This window comes from Melitaea cinxia, chromosome 2 (genome assembly GCF_905220565.1).
Source record: "Melitaea cinxia chromosome 2, ilMelCinx1.1, whole genome shotgun sequence".
Lineage (NCBI taxonomy): Eukaryota > Metazoa > Arthropoda > Insecta > Lepidoptera > Nymphalidae > Melitaea > Melitaea cinxia.
The window spans coordinates 20,081,482-20,103,083 of NC_059395.1; the positions used below are offsets into that span (position 1 = coordinate 20,081,482).

At 43.3% G+C, this 21,602-nt stretch overlaps 1 protein-coding gene across 1 annotated transcript in view; it reads right to left on the reverse strand.

Moving 5' to 3' along the window:
• LOC123662610 (protein crumbs) overlaps positions 1–21,602 on the reverse strand; it is an 87,286-nt gene that overhangs the window by 28,891 nt on the left and 36,793 nt on the right. The window contains exons 3-9 of the mRNA XM_045597430.1: positions 15,676–15,887; positions 14,715–14,904; positions 13,692–13,788; positions 7,198–7,349; positions 5,075–5,194; positions 4,554–4,682; positions 3,938–4,077 (exon numbers count right to left, since the gene is read on the reverse strand). Coding sequence (XP_045453386.1) covers positions 3,938–4,077; positions 4,554–4,682; positions 5,075–5,194; positions 7,198–7,349; positions 13,692–13,788; positions 14,715–14,904; positions 15,676–15,887 — 1,040 coding nt within the window. The remainder of the gene's footprint in view (positions 1–3,937; positions 4,078–4,553; positions 4,683–5,074; positions 5,195–7,197; positions 7,350–13,691; positions 13,789–14,714; positions 14,905–15,675; positions 15,888–21,602) is intronic.

The window sequence follows — 21,602 nt, forward strand, 5'->3', positions numbered from 1 at the left end:
CTCCCAAATAACTATAGTAATACAGAACAAATCAATTATGACTTTAAAAACACCGAGTCATCAAAAACGTTAGGACTTAGTTGGGACCCACAGCAAGATCAATTTACATTTACCTCAAAATTAGACTTCATGACGAAAAACCCTACAAAACGTATTTTACTCTCAAATATATCAAAATTATTTGACCCACTGGGCTGGCTATCTCCAATTTCAACTAAAATAAAACTATTATTTCAACAAGTATGGCAACTGCAATTAAAATGGGACGAACCTTTACCGGAAAATATATTGAAAGAGTGGGAAAGTATGAAAATTGACTTAGAAAATATAAATAAATTTTATATACCTAGGTGGTTAGGAACAATAAAGAATAATGTCATCGAACTCCACGGATTTTCAGATGCGTCAACAAAATGTTACGCTTGCGTTGTTTATTGCAAGGTAATAACACATGAACAGACATCGGTAGCTATGATAGCAGGAAAATCAAGATTAGTTCCTGTAAATAATAAACTTACCTTACCGAAACTTGAGTTATGCGGTGCCTTATTACTCATAAAGTTAATGTCAAAAATAAAAAGTTGCCTTGAGACATACCAAATTAATTACTACTGCTGGGTTGATTCTATGGTAGTTTTAGGATGGATTAACGGTGTACCTGAGCGCTGGAAACCATTTGTAGCAAATAGAGTAAAGCAGATTATCGAAGTGGTACCGCCTAACAGCTGGAATTACGTTAAGTCGGAGGAGAACCCCGCAGACTGTGCTAGCCGTGGTTTAACAGCGTTACAATTAAGAGATCATAAATTATGGTGGAACGGGCCGACTTGGTTAAAAACGCATAAAACTAAAGATCAACTTAATACTAAAATAACATTTTTTACATGTCAAGAAGCCAAAAGAACTAGAAAGATCGTAGCAACTGTAATTCATAATCAAAATGAAAATATCATAACATCATTACTTTTTAAATTTAGCTCGTTAAGCAAGATTGCGAGAATATTAGCCTGGGTCTATAGATTTATTAATAATAAACGTGAAAACAAGAAATACTTAACGTTAAGTGAAATAAAGCAAGCCAATATAAAAATCATTCAACAGTGTCAGCAAGAATATTTTATTCAAGAATTACGTGACATACAGAAAAGAAATAATGTATCATCAAAAAGCAAGATTTGTATGCTCCACCCTATACTTGATGAAGATAAAATTTTAAGAGTGGGGGGACGTCTAAAACACGCAAATATTAACCTAGATATGAAACACCCCATTATCATTCCCAAAAATAGTCGTTTATCAGAATTAATTATCAACCAGTGTCATGAACTCACCTATCACGGTGGCGCCAAGCTTACTTCCGCGTTTATTCGACAAAAGTACTGGTTGGTAGGGGGACTCAAAGCCACGAAAAAGCGTACTTTTCAATGTGTAAGGTGCAGAAAGCACACTCCGAGTCAGCACTATCAAATTATGGGCGATTTACCTACAGCAAGGATGAAAGAACAAAAATCAAATGTAAAACAAGATGACGTTAAGCAAGTATATCACGTTACCAAAACAAGTAAGAAGAATACCTATAGCCTTTCGAAATTGTTGCTTACAATTTTATTTTTTATAATGACATTTATATCAAGATCAGAAGGTTCGTTTAATATTACGCCGCTTAGAAATAATCAAAGTTTGTACTTCGACAAGATAACAAAAATGTCTCTAATCAAAGACGAGTGGCGCCTAGTCGTCTACTACGACATGAGTCCCTACTGGGAGGGGTCATTCACATTAAGCAAGTACTTAGATTATTTACAAAACATTTGTAATAGTGAACAAGAGCATTCACAATGTGCAGCGATCATGTTACAATTACATCACGGTTATGAACAATTAAATCATTATAATAATGTTATGATGAATAAGCATACTGTGCGCACGCGACGAGGAATAATAAACGGAGTAGGTAATTTAGCAAACTCTTTATTCGGAATTTTGGATAGTAATTTCGCTGAAAAATATGAGCAAGACATTCAACTCATCAAGCACAATCAAGAGCATCTCGCCGCACTCTGGAAGAACCAGACCTCAATTGTCGAAGCCGAGTTAAATGTATTGAAACGCACGGAGAACGTTATGAACAAGCAACACAAGCTCATCAACCAACGATTAAATCAAGTAGAACAACAATTATACGCCGTCAAAAAGGAAAGCTTTAAAAATAACGACTTTATTCTCTCCGCAATAATAGCCAACAACATATTATCTCATCTCAAGGACATACAGAATATCCTACTAGCCACTATGACTAACATTTATAACGGCCAGCTCAGCTTACACCTCCTGACACCTGATCAACTACGCCAAGAACTAAACACTATTTCAACTAAAATATCGAAAGACTTATCACTCACTACCTTTTGAGAACATAAGTTTACCTAATATTTATCATTTATTAAAGGTAAAAGCTAGAATGTCAACAAACTACCTATTATTTGAAACTAAAATACCTCTAGTTCACCGAGATACCTACGAAATTCATAAAATCATCGCCGTACCACGTTTAGTAAATAATAACATCATGATTCATATAAAACCCGTATCTAGTTTCCTAGCTATTAATTTACAGAAAGAGGCTCTGTTGCCTATAACTGAAAGTGAATTAAAATCGTGTCTGCAGCAAGAGTCAGGCACTCTTTTATGTAAGACCAAGTCTCCGGTGTACACCCTGAAGGACGATGAAAGTCTTTGTGAAAGGATGCAGCCACCGGAAGATGCAGAATTTATGAGGAACCGTGCCAATCACAGTGGCATGAATTAAATCAAGTGAATACTTACTTTTATTTTTATTGTAAACAACAGAACGTAAAATTACTATGCGACGATCAAGTTTCATCGTTACCGTTATTGTATTCTGGCTTATTGACAATAAATGACGGATGTATACTGAAGTTCAAGGACTTTACTGTGTATACTCATAAACAAGAAATGAGTACTTTGCACTTCAATGCCGAAATTATTGCTCCAAAGTTATCTCCGATAAACTACTTTTTTAATATATCGGTTCCAACCCTCGGCACTACTAACGCAAGCGACAAAGACGACGTCAGCGAGCATTCGAAGCGGCTAATTCAGCTGCAGGAGCAAATCGAAGAGATGAAGCAGACTGTTCCGTTGTATGACAGCATTAGCAGCCACGACATTCATCATTATACGGCAACCTACATCATCGTTGCCGTGGCTACCGTCGGGATAGCTATTTGGGGATCGCGCAAGATCCTCCGCAGGCGGTCGGCGCGCACGGAGCGGCCGACGCTGGCCACCCCGCGGCCGGCGGCAGCTCGGCGGCGGCCGCCCTCCTCCACAACGGTTATTGACCAACAGTGTGTGTGTGGTGCGAGTAATAAGTGCGTTCCGTGCAAACATTCTAATGTAGATAAGAAAAACAAATTTACGTCACCGACCTTCCGCTCGGTTTATGTAATCGGTGACGATAGTGTTAAATTTAATTCTATTTAGATAATTAGTTTTTATTTTCTTACTAACAAGTGTAGGTTAAGAACCAATTGGAATCACCTTGTATCATCATCTCATCACTACTAACTTTTCGGTGTGGGAGCATGTACGAACCAAGTCGTACATTTGCGAATCAGCGATTTTATTAAATAAATTGGTTGTCAATATAATAATTATTCAGTACGTTTTCGATCCATCAAGGCGATCGCGCGTGCTCGCACACCGGGTCATTTGATCATTATCAAGGATCAATAAATTAATTTATTTAATTAATTGTGATTCGGGTTTATTTCATATTAACAAGAAAAAGTGTGTAGAGTCGATCAAGGACGCTACATCCTTGTTCTTTATTTCCTGCACAATCTACATTCCGAAGCGTGGTAGCTTCACTTTGAAATCATATAGTGAATGTGGACTAGTGAGGCCAACTCACGCGGTGGCAGCGCTCGCCCGTGTAGCCGGGCAGGCAGGCGCACACGAAGCCGCCGTGCGTGTCGTAGCAGGCGCCGCGGCCGCACACGCCGCGCTCCTCGCACTCGTTCACGTTCAGCTCGCAGCGCGCGCCCGCGTAGCCTGCCGGGTCGCTTCACTATACTATTGTAACTAGTTACATGTTGCAACTTGCTACGCTACGAGTCGTCACTGCCAGGTGGCGTGGCGACATAATCGACCGAAACATAGCGCCTGATATTATTTGTTCGCAAAGACGGATATTTAATAATTGAAAAAAGAAAGCGATAGTTGCAAAGATTTAACGTTAATTGTAGTTTCTTAGTTTATAGATGAGTGTTGATAGATTTTGAATGATAGTTTTAATAAATGTAACGATATAAAAAATTTGTTTTCAGAGTAGCGCAATAGTTTATTTGACAGACATACTGTTGTTTTATTATAAAGAGACAATAGGGATATCGAAATGTTTTTATCATTTATACTCTAGTTTTTTACTCTACATTTTTACTCTAAAGAAAAATAGTATCCTACCGACCCACTTTGGTTTTATAATTGTACTACAATCCACAAGAGATAGGTCGGCAGCGTGGTATTACCGGTGCCGGTGCAGTCGCAGGTGAAGTTGTCGACGGCGTCGACGCAGCGGCCCCCGTTGAGGCAGGCGGCCGCCGCGCCCGGCGCCGCGCACTCGTCGATATCGATCTCGCAGTTACGACCGGTGTAACCTGTTTGCACATGACGAGCTTGTATCGTTGAACATTTTTTTGAAGTGAAACTTCTTTAACAATCGTTCTGCACTGCGTCTTAGATATACGAAACGTTATTGACTATGAGAGGAAGAAAATGACTGTTCGCACCTTTTTATTGTTCTACACAACTAGGTCGGCAAACAAGCTTACGGCTCACGTGATAAAAAGCGATGCAAACCTAAAATAATCGCAAATGCGTGGATAAACCCCCCCACACCACCCGGGCTATCTTACTCACAAATAGAAACACAACAAGGAACACAACATTTACTGTGATCTACAAGGTCGAGTGCAGTTCCCCATATCCAGCTGTCCTCTACCGCAAAGCAAACCAACGACAGTAGTGACGTTAGGAGGGCGGTACGCACCAGAGGGACAGTCACACACGTACTCGGCGGCGCCGGGCGGCACGCTGCAGCTGCCGTTGTTGCGGCACGGGCCCGCCACGCACTGCGGGTCCAGCGACTCCTCCAGCTCGCAGAATGTGCCTGCAAACAATAACCCACTGTCATCACTCACTATTACTTGTAAAGGCCGAGGCAAAAAATTATAATAACGCTATTAATTATTATCTATATATACGTGAAGCAAAAACTTTGTACCCATTTTTACACCACCACCTCGCAGTTGTTGCCCGCGCAGTAGAGCGAGAGTAGGGAGTACCCACCGTGGTAGTGCGGCGGACAGTCGCAGCGGTAGTCCCCGCGCGCGTCCTCCAGGCAGCGCGCGCCGTGGCGGCAGGGCGCGGAGGCGCACGGGTCGCCCGCGTCCACCTCGCAGTTGTTGCCGCGCAGTAGAGCGAGAGTAGGGAGTACCCACCGTGGTAGTGCGGCGGACAGTCGCAGCGGTAGTCCCCGCGCGCGTCCTCCAGGCAGCGCGCGCCGTGGCGGCAGGGCGCGGAGGCGCACGGGTCGCCCGCGTCCACCTCGCAGTTGTTGCCGCGCAGTAGAGCGAGAGTAGGGAGTACCCACCGTGGTAGTGCGGCGGACAGTCGCAGCGGTAGTCCCCGCGCGCGTCCTCCAGGCAGCGCGCGCCGTGGCGGCAGGGCGCGGAGGCGCACGGGTCGCCCGCGTCCACCTCGCAGTTGTTGCCGCGCAGTAGAGCGAGAGTAGGGAGTACCCACCGTGGTAGTGCGGCGGACAGTCGCAGCGGTAGTCCCCGCGCGCGTCCTCCAGGCAGCGCGCGCCGTGGCGGCAGGGCGCGGAGGCGCACGGGTCGCCCGCGTCCACCTCGCAGTTGTTGCCGCGCAGTAGAGCGAGAGTAGGGAGTACCCACCGTGGTAGTGCGGCGGACAGTCGCAGCGGTAGTCCCCGCGCGCGTCCTCCAGGCAGCGCGCGCCGTGGCGGCAGGGCGCGGAGGCGCACGGGTCGCCCGCGTCCACCTCGCAGTTGTTGCCGCGCAGTAGAGCGAGAGTAGGGAGTACCCACCGTGGTAGTGCGGCGGACAGTCGCAGCGGTAGTCCCCGCGCGCGTCCTCCAGGCAGCGCGCGCCGTGGCGGCAGGGCGCGGAGGCGCACGGGTCGCCCGCGTCCACCTCGCAGTTGTTGCCGCGCAGTAGAGCGAGAGTAGGGAGTACCCACCGTGGTAGTGCGGCGGACAGTCGCAGCGGTAGTCCCCGCGCGCGTCCTCCAGGCAGCGCGCGCCGTGGCGGCAGGGCGCGGAGGCGCACGGGTCGCCCGCGTCCACCTCGCAGTTGTTGCCGCGCAGTAGAGCGAGAGTAGGGAGTACCCACCGTGGTAGTGCGGCGGACAGTCGCAGCGGTAGTCCCCGCGCGCGTCCTCCAGGCAGCGCGCGCCGTGGCGGCAGGGCGCGGAGGCGCACGGGTCGCCCGCGTCCACCTCGCAGTTGTTGCCGCGCAGTAGAGCGAGAGTAGGGAGTACCCACCGTGGTAGTGCGGCGGACAGTCGCAGCGGTAGTCCCCGCGCGCGTCCTCCAGGCAGCGCGCGCCGTGGCGGCAGGGCGCGGAGGCGCACGGGTCGCCCGCGTCCACCTCGCAGTTGTTGCCGCGCAGTAGAGCGAGAGTAGGGAGTACCCACCGTGGTAGTGCGGCGGACAGTCGCAGCGGTAGTCCCCGCGCGCGTCCTCCAGGCAGCGCGCGCCGTGGCGGCAGGGCGCGGAGGCGCACGGGTCGCCCGCGTCCACCTCGCAGTTGTTGCCGCGCAGTAGAGCGAGAGTAGGGAGTACCCACCGTGGTAGTGCGGCGGACAGTCGCAGCGGTAGTCCCCGCGCGCGTCCTCCAGGCAGCGCGCGCCGTGGCGGCAGGGCGCGGAGGCGCACGGGTCGCCCGCGTCCACCTCGCAGTTGTTGCCGCGCAGTAGAGCGAGAGTAGGGAGTACCCACCGTGGTAGTGCGGCGGACAGTCGCAGCGGTAGTCCCCGCGCGCGTCCTCCAGGCAGCGCGCGCCGTGGCGGCAGGGCGCGGAGGCGCACGGGTCGCCCGCGTCCACCTCGCAGTTGTTGCCGCGCAGTAGAGCGAGAGTAGGGAGTACCCACCGTGGTAGTGCGGCGGACAGTCGCAGCGGTAGTCCCCGCGCGCGTCCTCCAGGCAGCGCGCGCCGTGGCGGCAGGGCGCGGAGGCGCACGGGTCGCCCGCGTCCACCTCGCAGTTGTTGCCCGCGTAGCGCGCCGTGCAGTGGCACTCGTACCTGCGCGCCGCCGCCGAACACAAATAAACTCTAAAGGTATGATTCGGATCTAGGCAGTCGCGACCCGGCAGCCGCGGCCCTGCAGCCGCGACCGCGGTCGCGACTCACCGCTTCGTAGGGAATTGTATGCAATAGTAACCAACGCAAGCGACCGAGCAGCGTGGCACTCGTACCTGCGCGCCGCCGCCGAACACAAATAAACTCTAAGACTACCACGAAGATGGTTGTGTCGAACGAACTCTTAAATTATATAACCTAATATTCGGCACTACTTCCGTCAACCTCTACTACTAATCTTTTTGCAACTAAGAGCCATTTCACAATTTTACGCTCTGCAAGTTTAGATAAATTTGGTCGCATCGTGCGAGTCGTACGAGCCGCGCGATCTTTGTGCTAGTACGTATAGTGTGACAACCAAAAGATCATCTTGATCATTTCCTAATTTATAATAAAAATTAATAACTATGGTATAAAATGTTTTTTACATAATTAATTTACAAAAAATTTCAAGTACGTTATATAACAACAGTCAATAAATTTAAAATAAAAATAAAAAACCAATTTTATGAAACATTTTTTTAAAATTAATTTAGTTTTTTCAGTTTACGAATTAATCTTTTATTTACGATATGAATAAAAATAGCATTTTATTATGCCCCAGAAAATCTGCGTGTGAATGTGAGTTGCATAGTTTTGGATGAAAGTAGACCAACAAATTTTGGCGGTTTTAATTTTTTTTAACCGACTTCCAAAAAAGGAGGAGGTTCTCAATTCGACTGTATTTTTAACCGACTTCCAAAAAAGGAGGAGGTTCTCAATTCGACTGTATTTTTTTTTTTTTTTTTTTTTATGTATGTTACATCAGAACTTTTGACTGGGTAGACCGATTTCGACAAATTTTGTTTTAATCGAAAGGTTGTGTGTGCCAATTGGTCCCATTTAAATTTATTTGAGATCTAACAACTACTACTTTTTTGGGGGTTGCAGTTACTCGCGTCCGTAGGATATACCAAGTCAGGTCTTAACCCTCTTTACCCTACACGTGACCCCTGGGTGGTGCAAAACGAGTAACATAGGTGGCAGGCTTCGGCCGTGGCTAGTGTGACCACCCATCGAGCAAAGACGCGCCGCCAAATGACTCGTCTTGCGACACGACTTGTCGTGCCGTGAGGCGCCTCGTGTTCCGGAACGATGCTCGTAATAGCCAATCATAGGGGGATGGGTATGTACAGTTGCGCTGCGCCTAGTGACAGGATCATGATCTGCGTAGTCGTTGCGCCGGACGTCTCGACCTGGAGGGTAGCGGGATCCGAAGCACGGTGCACCGCTGACCGACCGCAGGCAGTAGGGGGCCCAACTAGTAGGTTCGCCACCTATGAAAGGCTGCCCCGCCACCTAGCGAAAAATCCAGGGATGGCTTCCATCGTGCCGGTTGGCGACCGGTGAGAGGACCCGATGGCGATTTCCTGGGGGGTTCGGGCGTCCCCGCAGTCTCCGGTCGAGTCCTCTTTAGTGTGGCTTCTGTACGGATCGTGGAGTCTATAGACGTAGCGCCTCGTACAACTACCATTTCCCCTCCTATTCACCCCTTGACCACAATGAAGTACAAGAATAAAAGTAAAGTTAAACAGCGGCTGCACCTCCTCTCTCTCAAAGTGCACCTCACCAACATACGAGGATTGCACTCAAATCTCGTTGCAGTCCACCATCACCTGGAGACTGAGAAGCCGCACTTACTTTTTCTTACGGAGACGCAAATCGGTAGTCCAGCAGACGTAGCGTACCTGCAGTACCCTGGGTATTCGCTTGAGTATAACTTCAAATCTCACGCTGGCGTCTGTATGTATGCTCGTAATGATGTCTGCTTCCAGCGTCTGCGTAATTTGGAAATACCTAACCTTTCCATCATGTGGTGTTTATTGGACACGGGTGTGGAGCAGATTGTGTATGCCTGTATCTATCGGTCGCACAGCGGTGATCGGGAGACAACTCGAATGTTCGACTATCTCAGTGAGACGGCTGATGTGGTCCAACGTCGGTATCCAGCTGCCCAAATGGTATTTCTGGGGGATTTTAACGCTCACCACCAGGACTGGCTATTCCCATACCAAAATACCGACCATGCCGGGAGAGAGGCGCTCAAATTTGCCCTGTCGCTAGATCTCACCCAGCTGGTCCAAGAAGCAACACGAGTACCCGACGTCGACGACCACACACCTAATTGTTTGGACCTTCTGATGACAACTGACCCAGACCGGTCCTCGGTATCAATTGCGGCTCCCCTAGGCACATCTGATCACTGTGTGGTAAAGTCAATATCTAACTTTCACCCCCTGGATGCCAGTCCTACCGGAACCAGACGCGTGTGGCGATATAAGTCGGCAGATTGGGATGAGATGCGACACTTTTTTGCATCGTACCCCTGGCGGAGTGCTTGTTTTTCTTCGTGTGATCCGTCGAGTTGCGAACAAGCAATATCGGGAGTGATGCGTCAGGCGATGGAGTACTTCATTCCATTTGCTGACGTATCGCTTGATGTCAGGGTCCCTAAGTGGTACAATGTAGAATGTGCTGAAGCTGCAGCCCGTAAGGACTCAGCGTTTGCAGCATGGGCTGAAGCCCGTACCCTTAAATCTCCGGACATAACTTCAAAAAAAAAAAGCTTTCAACTCAGCTGCTAAGTCCTACAAAAAGGTTCTCAAAAGGGCTCGTTACGACCGCATTAATCGCATTGGAGCCAAATTAGCTTCCTATCCGTGTGGAAGTAAAGCTTTTTGGTCGCTGTCTAAGTCGGTGGAAATGAATTTTTGCCGTCCCTCACTGCCTCCTCTGCTGAAGCCAGATGGGTCGCTGGCCATTACTGCGACAGATAAGGCTAACCTTTTAGCAAACCTGTTTGCCGAAAATTCGCACCTTGATGCTGGTAGTACCTCACCTCCTCGACATCCACCTTCCAACTTCGCTATGTCCGATATTTGCATTCACCAAACGGTGGTTTTGAGAGCGCTCCGCAATTTGGATACGAATAAGGCTAGTGGCCCTGACGGGATACCAGCTAGAGTTCTCAAAACATGTGCTCCTGAGTTGTCTCCGGTTCTAACGCGCTTGTACCGCCTCTCTCTAAAATCAGCTCAGGTTCCTAAAGCTTGGAAGATTGCCAATGTACAACCTGTACCTAAAAAGGGTAGTCGTGCCGACCCGGCTAACTATAGACCAATCGCTATCACCTCCATACTATGTAAAAGTTTGGAGCGCATACTGAACGATAAGCTCCTTGCATACCTCGAATTGAATGACCTCCTGTCGGACCAGCAATACGGTTTCCGCCGTAACAGGTCCACGGGGGATCTTTTAGTGTATGCCTCGCACATCTGGGGCGAAGCCTTGGATAAGCACGGAGAGGCGCTAGCCGTCTCACTTGATATCTCGAAGGCATTTGACCGGGTCTGGCATGAGAGCCTATTGAGTAAGCTTTCGACTTACGGAATACCACCTAGCCTGTGTGGCTGGATATCAGATTTCCTGAGTGGGCGATCATTTCGGGTGGTCTTGGATGGCTCCTCGTCTGATTTGAAGGCGGTTAATGCCGGTGTCCCTCAGGGATCAGTTCTCTCCGCAACCCTCTTCTTGCTTCACATTAACGACCTCCTCAAGCCCGGTATCTTTGGATACGCGGACGACAGCACTGTTACGGAGAGATACACGTCCAGTCCCCGAGCTAGCGGGGCTGAAACTCTTGAGCATAGAGAGGCTCTGGTTGAACGCATGAATTTGGCTTTAAAAGAGGTATCCGATTGGGGTGACGCCAACCTAGTCAAATTTAATGCTCTCAAAACGCAGGCGTGTCTTTTCACCGCTAAACGGAGTCCATTTCCTTTGGCTCCGACTTTCCGGGGTGTATCTGTACCGATCACCGATAATATTGATCTTTTAGGCATAAATATTTCGTCTAATATGAACTTCAGACAATGCATAGAATCCAAGGCAAAAATCGCCGGTAAGAAACTTGGTATACTCAATAAAGTCAGGCAGTACTTCACACCGGAACAGCTTCTCACTCTGTACCAAGCTCAAGTTCGATCGAGTATGGAGTACTGCAGTCACTTATGGGATGGCTCTGCCAAGTGCCGGCTTGCTGCTTTGGAGTCTGTGGATCGACGCGCCAGAAGACTCATCGGTGACGAACCACTGGTTAACTCTAGACTACAAAGTCTTGAACATCGGCGCAAGGTTGCCTGTCTGTCTGTATTTTATAGAATATACTTCGGAGAGTGTGCCCAAGAGCTGCACAATTTGGTTCCACCATCACCATTCTACCACCGAACCGCTAGGCATCGCTTGAGTGTGCACCGCTACGTGGTTGAAATCCCACGATCTCGCACTAAGCGTTTTGCTTCCTCTTTCTTAATACGCACCGCAAAAATCTGGAATGCCCTTCCGGCTTCCGTTTTTCCAAATAATTACAACTTGGGTATTTTCAAATCAAGAGTGAATAGGCATCTTCTAGGCAAGCGCGCACTATCTTAGGCTGCATCTTCACTTACCATCAGGTGAGATCGCGGTCAAGCGCTAGTCTATATATTTAAAAAAAAAAAAAAAAAAAAAAAAAATACTTTTCGAGTTATATCTAATAATGCGTTTTTACTTGACGCTTTTTTCGTCGACCTACGTTGTATTATACCGCATAACTTTCTACTGGATATACCGATTTTGATCATTCTTTTTTTGTTGGAAAGGGGATATCCCTCGTTTGGTACCGTGATAAGGAAACCAGGATCTGATGATGGGATCCCAGAGAAATCGAGGGAAACTCTCGAAAATCCGTAATAACTTTTTACTGGGTATACCGATTTTGATAATTTTTAATTTAATCGAAAGCTGATGTTTATCATATGGTCACATATAAATTTTATCGAGATCTGATAACTACTTTTTGAGTAATCTTTGATAACGCGTAGTTGCTTGACTATTTTGTGTCGATCTACGTTGTATTACTTGTTGATGTAATTGAAGTCGGTTTTTTTTTCGTTTGCGAGCAAACACAATTATTTTATGTATGTTACTTCAGAACTTTTGACTGGGTGGACGGATTTCGACATTTTTTTTTTAATCGAAAGGTGGTGTGTGCCAATTGGTCCCGTTTAAATTTATTTGAGATCTAACAACTACTTTTCGAGTTATATCTAATAATGCGTTTTTACTTGACGCTTTTTTCGTCGACCTACGTTGTATTATACCGCATAACTTTCTACTGGATGTACCGATTTTGATAATTCTTGTTTTGTTGGAAATAAGATATCCCTTAGTTTGTAGAGTTTAGTACCATGATAAGGGAACCAGGATCTGATGATGGAATCCCAGAGAAATCGAGGGAAACTCTTGAAAATCCGCAATAACTTTTTACTGGGTGTACCGATTTTGATAATTTTTAATTTAATCGAAAGCTGATGTTTATCATGTGGTCACACATAAATTTTATCGAGATCTGATAACTACTTTTTGAGTAATCTTTGATAATGCGTAGTTATAGTTCGCGTCATGTAAAAAGAACGCTGAAAGAAACTGGAGGGGGTGTGTTTGCGCATGGGTATACTCGCGCACAAGTACTACTGTTTTATTTTTTAATTAGGCTTTCACTCGCGGCTTCGTATAATGGTTATTGGTAGGTACATTAAAAAATACTAGAAATACAAGTGCGAATAATTTGGACTAAATAAGTATAATAATTATCACTTTACAAAATCACATTTTTTTTTTAAACAAAAGCAATAACAAATTTTTTAGTTATTGAAATGTCGTATTCAAAAATAATAATTATCTGTACTCTCGATATTCGTATCTTAATAGTTTTTATGTGTTTAAAATGATAAATTGATAATTGTTTTTTAGTGAAATAAATAGTAAATGGAGAATTTTGTAATTTAAAACTTTTGTGCGCGATAATATTTTGAGTCGACGTCGAACTGTCAACCGCTGTCAACCAATAGCACACCGGCAAGCATGCGACACGTGCTAAACACTCCCGTCCCCCTACCCCGTACCACCAAATAGACCGATAAATCGCTTCTGCGCAGCTTCAAGGCCAGCGTTCTTTTTACATGACGCGAACTATACTTGACTATTTTTTCGTCGATCTACGTTGTAATACTCGTCGATGTAATTGAAGTCGGTTTTTTTTCGTTTGCGAGCAAACACAATTATTCTAAACAGCTCACAAACGTCAAGACTACGGGCATATACAAATATTGCACAGCATCAACAGATTGTCGATTTCGATTGTAATATTTCAATACGTATAAAGTATTTATACTCGATGTTAACAGATAGATGTGTTGCACTAACCTATCGTGTCTCGATATGCAAGTGCCGTGTCTCAAACATGGCTCGTTGTAACAGTGATCCTTCGGTGGGATCCTCAACACGTCCTTTCTGTCGATGCCTGCAATTCAAGATAGATAATCATTCAAGTATTAATATAAATTACAATCAAAAATATATTATAATACAAATTTTAATCAGATACATTTATTATGATAAAATATAGAAGTTCAGTTCATGAAGAACAAATGGGCTTTTCCGAGAGCCAATTTTGCTCCTATTATGAGAGGAATCTTAGAAAAATTCTCATGACTCAAGAGTTATGTTGGCAGAATTTCTCAAATAACGAGTAGAATAGGAGCCATCTAACACATCTCTAAGAACACAGCTTGGCTTTATTGAGTAGTTTTGTAGTGTGAGTTTTCAAGTAACAAGGGAACAAGAGTAACTACAGTCGCGCAGCACTATGTGTTCTTTTATTATCACCAAAGCCCCGTTCCATCCGAAATGTGTCGTGCCCAAAATGTAACGGTTCACGAGCAAAACAAATCGAATTTTAAGCCGACTTCAAAAAAGGAGTAGGTTCTCAACTCGAGTGTATGTTCTTACTGGGTGTACCGATTTTAATGATTCTTAATTTATTCGGAAGCCGGTGCTTGACGTGTGGTCGCATTTAAATTGAAGCAATATCAGACGAGTTGTTTTTAAGTTATCTTTGATTGCCGTGAGCCGTGAATTAAAGTTGGTTTTCTTTTTGTTTGAAAACAAACAATTATTTGAGTTAATCAGCGGAGTTTTAATAAATTATACTGTAGAAGTAGCTGGGGTAGGGCACAGCAGGAATATATCTTGCTCAGAATCTGGAGCAGCCTAAGTGGTTAAAGGACCGCGACCTTACAGAAGATCACAGCGAAAAGCACAGATAGCGTCGGCAACGCGCTTGCGACGCTTCTGGTGTCGTAGGCGTCTATAAGTTATGGTACGCCTGTTTACAAATAACTTGCTAGTTTTAAGAAAAATATATTGGAAGTAAAGTATTAGTCGTACAGTCGTCGGTAGTGAGCGGGCAGGCGCCGAAGCGCGCGTTGGTCTGCAGCACGTGCGCGGCGTGGAACTCGAGCTGCGGCCCCTCCAGCACGCAGCCGCTGAACAGGTTGCCCACCAGCACCACCGCCTCGGGCGCCTCCAGCGCGCCCGGCTGCAGCAGCTCCGGGTTCCACGTCACGTTCGATATCACCTGCGGGTCGCGACCCACGTCAACGCTCTACATACTACGAGAACTGTACACTCACTGTCTCTATGTGTCTTCAAAGTAGCGTTAAGGGGTTATTTATAAAAAATATTTTTTTTATGGAGACAATGATCTTTTTAGATTTCGTAATTTTATTCCGTACGGACAAATAAACAAATTATTCGTTATAAGCATATCATAGTAAGCGTGTTACAATTTAGAATAAATATTCAGTATATCATATCATTATTACAGCCTATACAGTCCACTGCTGGACATAGGCCTCCACAAGTTTACGCCAAAAATAACGTGAACTCATGTGTTTTGCCCATAGTCACCACGCTGGGCAGGCGGGTTGGTGACCGGTATATAGATAAGACTGTATATAGATAAGACAAAATTAGTTTTAATATGAGATTATAATAAAAACTGGTTATTAATTTAGCAGGAAATTTTCAAGAAAGTTTAGAACACTAAAGGAAAGATAATTAAAGTAAATTAATACACTTAACTGGTTTTGTATAGGACTCGATTATATCTCAGAAAACGATAAAAGTAAAATTATTGAAGTAGTTATTTTACAATTAACCTTGACATAGCATATGTTGTTACTGTGTAAACATTAATTCTATAGATATTAATAGATTTTCTGGAGCAGTTTCCACCTACAATAAGTTGAGTATGCTATTGACCCTAGCGGCTTTCACAGCGACACCGATTTAAAGTGCCGAGTACTGAGACCCAGTCAAGGAAAAATAGTAAGTATAGTAAGTATACCTGCGTGTCCTTATCGACCTCGAGCAGCAGCGAGGGCGGGTCGGGGCGATAGCGCAGCGCCACCCAGTGCCAGCGGTTGTCGAGCGTCTCGCGCGCGAGCCCCACCTCGCGGTGCGGCTGGCCGGGCCGCGCCCACGACACCACCACCTGCTCGAACAGCGCCGTCACGTGCAGCGTGTAGCCCTCGTACCGCTGGGAGAACAGCTCGCCGCCTGTACGACCAACGACGTTCTTTATTACACGTCGTGAAAAGGGGACTACATATTTTTCTGTAGTAAGAAATGTGACTACAAACACCGCCTGCTTAAATGCAACAACTACTTCTTTGAATATGATCCAAGGTACCTAAATCAATTGTTGAAGGAAAATGGATTCAAATCACAGTATAACAGAGTTTGATGGAAATAAAAACTTAATTGCTAATTATTAGATTAAAATATTTAACTACCAATAGGTACTAGAAGATAATTATAATATTTACATTATTATAAACTTTTATAGTTCAATTACATAAACAAATAACAGGGAACGTCTAAAGCTCCCCACATGCACCAAATAAATCGGATATTGAGACGAGAGACGCACTTAAACATAGTCCGCGGAAGGTTACAAGCGCGGCGCGGGTCGCCGGCGGCCGGGGCTACATTTTACATAATATTCAGCGCGGAACTCGTGTGCCAATCCTTATCTCGATACGATCATCTTATGAAACAATAGACTAAAGAAAATAATCTTCGAATTACATTTAACTAAGCATATTCGTCTGCTTCTATGTCTTCCATGAACTATGTACAGTCATACAGTATCCACTTACACGATATTTAATTTTTTTTTTTAAATCAAACGAACATAACACAATACGTAGTTTTAAATATAAATATCACCCAATAATGTAAAGTATTAAGTAAGCCACAGACGTACATCTGTTACTAACTTACTATTCATATATTTTTATAAACATTTTAGAAAACTCGCACGCGAAAGTCGCGCGAGGTTGTATTAATACGAAATTACCAATTAATGAGTGAATCGAAAAACTTGGAGTGTCTTGAGTCTGTCAGGAAGAATAATGATTGCGACTCTCGCCTGACTACTTTTTAACTTAACAAGAATCCGCTCATAAAGTAGAATTTTCTTACGACGATCAAAAATTGAAAAAAATATATATATGTAGCTATTTTAAATATAATTCTTATAACAAAAACCGCATGGCTAAAGAGCTGATTATAAAAATGTTTTAAAGAAATATTCTTACAGCTGTCACAAACATTTTCTATAACATATTTTCTATTTTACCAAAAATAAATACGTGTATTCACAGTTCTCTAATAAGGCTAAAATATTCGAGACATTTTATACATATAAGTTCGCAAAATAACGTATTCCATTTAACATGCAAACCGTTCGATAAATACAAAACTCGGAGACCTAAACTCAAATACCTAAATACTAACTGGCAGTTGAAACTAGGTCAATAATTCGTTCACCTGGTCCAACTGACTCCACCATGTACCTAAATATTCGCTTGCATTCTAATTCCCAAACACTATTTCAACCGTGAAACAATTGAAAACGGTCTTAGTTACGAGATTCAATAAAAACAATGGAATTGTGTAAATGTATTTTAATACCAACGGTAATTCTATACACTTAACGAAATTATATAATCGTAGATAAAACGACCGAAACTGTGTCTGTGTGAAATAAATATTTCGAGTAATATATTTTTTTATTTATATAAGTGATATTTCCACAGGCTTATAATGCCCGTGCTTTTGTTATTCCATTTTTTTTAATTTTTATATTTCTTCATTTTGAAGCAATCGCTTTGATGCAGTTTATTTTCATTTATTTTATTTTTTGAAGTGAAACTTCTTTAGAATCGTTGTGATTTAAAAATTTGATGCAGTTCATTTTCATTTATTTTTTGCAGTGAAACTTTTTTAGAATCGTTGTGAAGTAAAAATTGATGAAACGAAAAAGCGTCACGATAAAGAAACACATAAATGTATAGGAGAGAATGAGATCGAATACATTACCGATTACACAGTATTTTATATTCTCGGTGATTTTTTTTTCTCGTAGACTACTTTTCACTTCTGTCGTGTGTGAATAGCATACACACCCACACACTATTTTGAAAAAAATTATAGTGCAGCTGAAATTATATTACTACTAGCTGTGCCCGCGGCTTCGCCCGCGTTGAAATCAGTTTGTCACAAAGTTTTCCAGGCAAACTTCCAGTGAAACGCTCATCAAAATCGGCTTAGCCGTTCCGTAAACCTTCCTCTTGAAGCCCTTCATTGGTGAAACCGCATGAAAATCCGTTCAGTAGATTTTGAGGGAATCGATCACATACGCTTTTAGGAACTTTGTTTTATAATACTACACTAACTGTTGCCCGCGACTACATCCGCGTGATTATGAAGATATGCATCACTATTAAGATGCTTAACGCAAATTATTTTTACTATTTCATTCACTTGAAATGTTTATCACTCTGAGTAACTTTTTCAAAGGCACAATTTAGTATAATTTAATAGTTATTTTTATAAAACCTCTATACATCACATTTTTAGTTTTATTTTCAAGCTGCAGTATAAATAACAACCTATCAGGCGAAGTTATAGCTGCTGCATATATTTCATACAAACTATCAACCTCAATCAAACCCCCTTAGCGGTGGAATATCGCAAAATTCGTTCTTAGCGGACGTCTACTAACTATAGGTAATCTATCTCCCTGCCAAATTTTATCTTTGTCCATGCTGGATAGAAACCACCCAGCTGTTTTTGAGTTCTCGTGATGAGTGAGTCAGTGACCTTCCTCTTATATATATATATATAGATAGATTACGATGCATTATTTGGACACCTCCTCCACTATCTATAGAGCATACATTTTAAATTTCAAGTCTCTTACTTCAAAAACATAGGACTTTCATACAAACTTTCAACCCCCATTTTACCCCTTAGGGGTCAAGTTTCGTAAAATAAGCCTTATAAGGAACCTAACTGCCAAATTTCAAGTTTGTAGCTGTTATAGTTTCGGAGATTTCGTGATGAGTGAGTCAACCTACCATCCCCCCAAAAACCCAAAAAAGGAGTTGATTTCTAAATATACATTATTTGAACATCTTCTCATCATTTATAGAGCATACATTTTAAATACCCTAGCATCTTACTTCAAAAACATAGAACTTTCATACAAACTTCCAACCCCCATTTTACCCCCTTAGGGGTCGAGTTTCGTAAAATCCGTTCTCAGCGGATGTCTATGCTCTATAAGAAACCTACCTGCCAAATTTCAAGTTTCTAGGTGTTATAGTTTCGGAGATTTCGTGATGAGTGAGTCAACCTACCATCCTCCGATTCAACCCCAAAAGGGAGTTGATTTCTAAAGATACATTATTTGAACACCTTGTTACCATCTATAGAGCATACATTTTAAATTTCAACTCTCTTACTTCAAAAACATGGGACTTTCATACAAACTTCCAACCCCCGTTTTACCCCCTTAGGGGTCAAGTTTCGTCAAATCCATTCTTAGCAATAGATTACGCCCTATAAGGAGCCTACCTGCTACATTTCAAGTTTGTAAGCATTATAGTTTCGGAGATTTCGTGATTAGTGAGTCAACGTAACATCCCCCGTTTTAACCCCAAAAGGGAGTTGATTTCTAAAGATACATTATTTGAACACCTTGTTACCATCTATAGAGCATACATTTTAAATTTCAAGTCTCTTACGTCAAAAACATGGGACTCTCATACAAACTTCAACCCCCATTTTACCCCCTTAGGGGTTGAGTTTCGTAAAATCCGTTCTTAGCGGATGTCTACTTCCTATAAGGAGCCTACCTGCCAAATTTCAAGTTTGTAGGTGTTATAGTTTCGGAGATTTCGTGATGAATGACCTTTCGCGTTTATATATATTATAGATAAAATCCGTTCTCAGCGGATGTCTATGCTCTATAAGAAACCTACCTGCCAAATTTCAAGTTTCTAGGTGTTATAGTTTCGGAGATTTCGTGATGAGTGAGTCAACCTACCATCCTCCGATTCAACCCCAAAAGGGAGTTGATTTCTAAAGATACATTATTTGAACACCTTGTTACCATCTATAGAGCATACATTTTAAATTTCAACTCTCTTACTTCAAAAACATGGGACTTTCATACAAACTTCCAACCCCCGTTTTACCCCCTTAGGGGTCAAGTTTCGTCAAATCCATTCTTAGCAATAGATTACGCCCTGTAAGGAGCCTACCTGCTACATTTCAAGTTTGTAAGCATTATAGTTTCGGAGATTTCGTGATTAGTGAGTCAACGTAACATCCCCCGTTTTAACCCCAAAAGGGAGTTGATTTCTAAAGATACATTATTTGAACACCTTGTTACCATCTATAGAGCATACATTTTAAATTTCAAGTCTCTTACGTCAAAAACATGGGACTCTCATACAAACTTCAACCCCCATTTTACCCCCTTAGGGGTTGAGTTTCGTAAAATCCGTTCTTAGCGGATGTCTACTTCCTATAAGGAGCCTACCTGCCAAATTTCAAGTTTGTAGGTGTTATAGTTTCGGAGATTTCGTGATGAATGACCTTTCGCGTTTATATATATTATAGATATAGATATAGATATTATAAGTTCGAAAGTGATCATCCATCCAGAAGGATATTTGTAACTCGACCACCCTAGAAGGGTTAAATTGATCGATCTGGAGTAGCGCGACGCTACTCTTTAAACCGGAAAATATACAGATCCTGTATGAAATTTTTAATTTTTTACACAGCAAGGGATGAACATAGCTTTTGCATAGTGTTAAGACTTAAGAGATCAGAGAAATACGTAACTTCTAATCAAGAGAATTTCCACGCAATGTCGTGACAACAGCTAGTAAGGCATATCACAATTTTAATACACAGGTTTATCATCGAACCATCTCAATGAGCTAAAACTGTTGAGTTTACGAAATGACGTAACTGTCATAGCCGAATATAGTGGGCGGCGATGAGGACAAAGCGCGGCGATGCGCGTGCGACGATCCCAACAGGCCCGGTATGCGGTGTGCGAGCGGTGTACGCGCGGGGAATGTCAAACGATAACACGATAGCATCGTATTTGGACACGTGTTGATGACCAGATTGGCGCTTTAATGGCTGCCAAGTGCATTGACTATTTCAAAATGTATTCTTTAAATCTAAGTTAAAGCCGATACGATTAAAGGTACAAATATTTTAGAATCCTCGAACAGTTCTAATGATTTAAATGAATATCTCTATCTATGTAGGTGTCGCCATATTGCACAGAAAACAAACAGTTTTCTGTGCAATATGGTTCAAAACTTTGCCACCGCCATCTCTTTTAACCAAAAACTAATAAGAACAATAAAGCTCCGTATGTCTAATTTCTGGAGAATATGGTTTGCTCTATTTTTACCCGAGCAAAATGTTGCGCCCCATATTTGTCAAGTTATGCGATGTAGTTCCCACCTATCCCTACCGGGAAGTTTAAATTTACACTATTTGAAAACGATCCCTAACTTAATTTCAAAAAGAGATACTAATATGATAAGTTTATTTCATGTAACAAGTGTTTTTTTTTCAGTATCGCCTCACAGCTCGCACCTGTGCGCAAGAGTGAAAAACGAGAGAAGGCGCTCGAGGCATCCGCGTAAAAAGTTACAATTACGATGATTGATTACGTCAGAATAATTCGTAATTACCGAACAAAACGAAATAAAAAAGAAAACGATAATATTAAATTACATTTTAAAGGCAAAATACATAAGTAATAACACATTTTACATTCAAAGCATTTACTTACAGACTGAAGCTTATGTCAGCTAACTAAAGCTGTCATAGTCGAGAGTATCTCCCCCAATAACAGTTACTTACTCATTTATGAATTTGAATTAGCATATA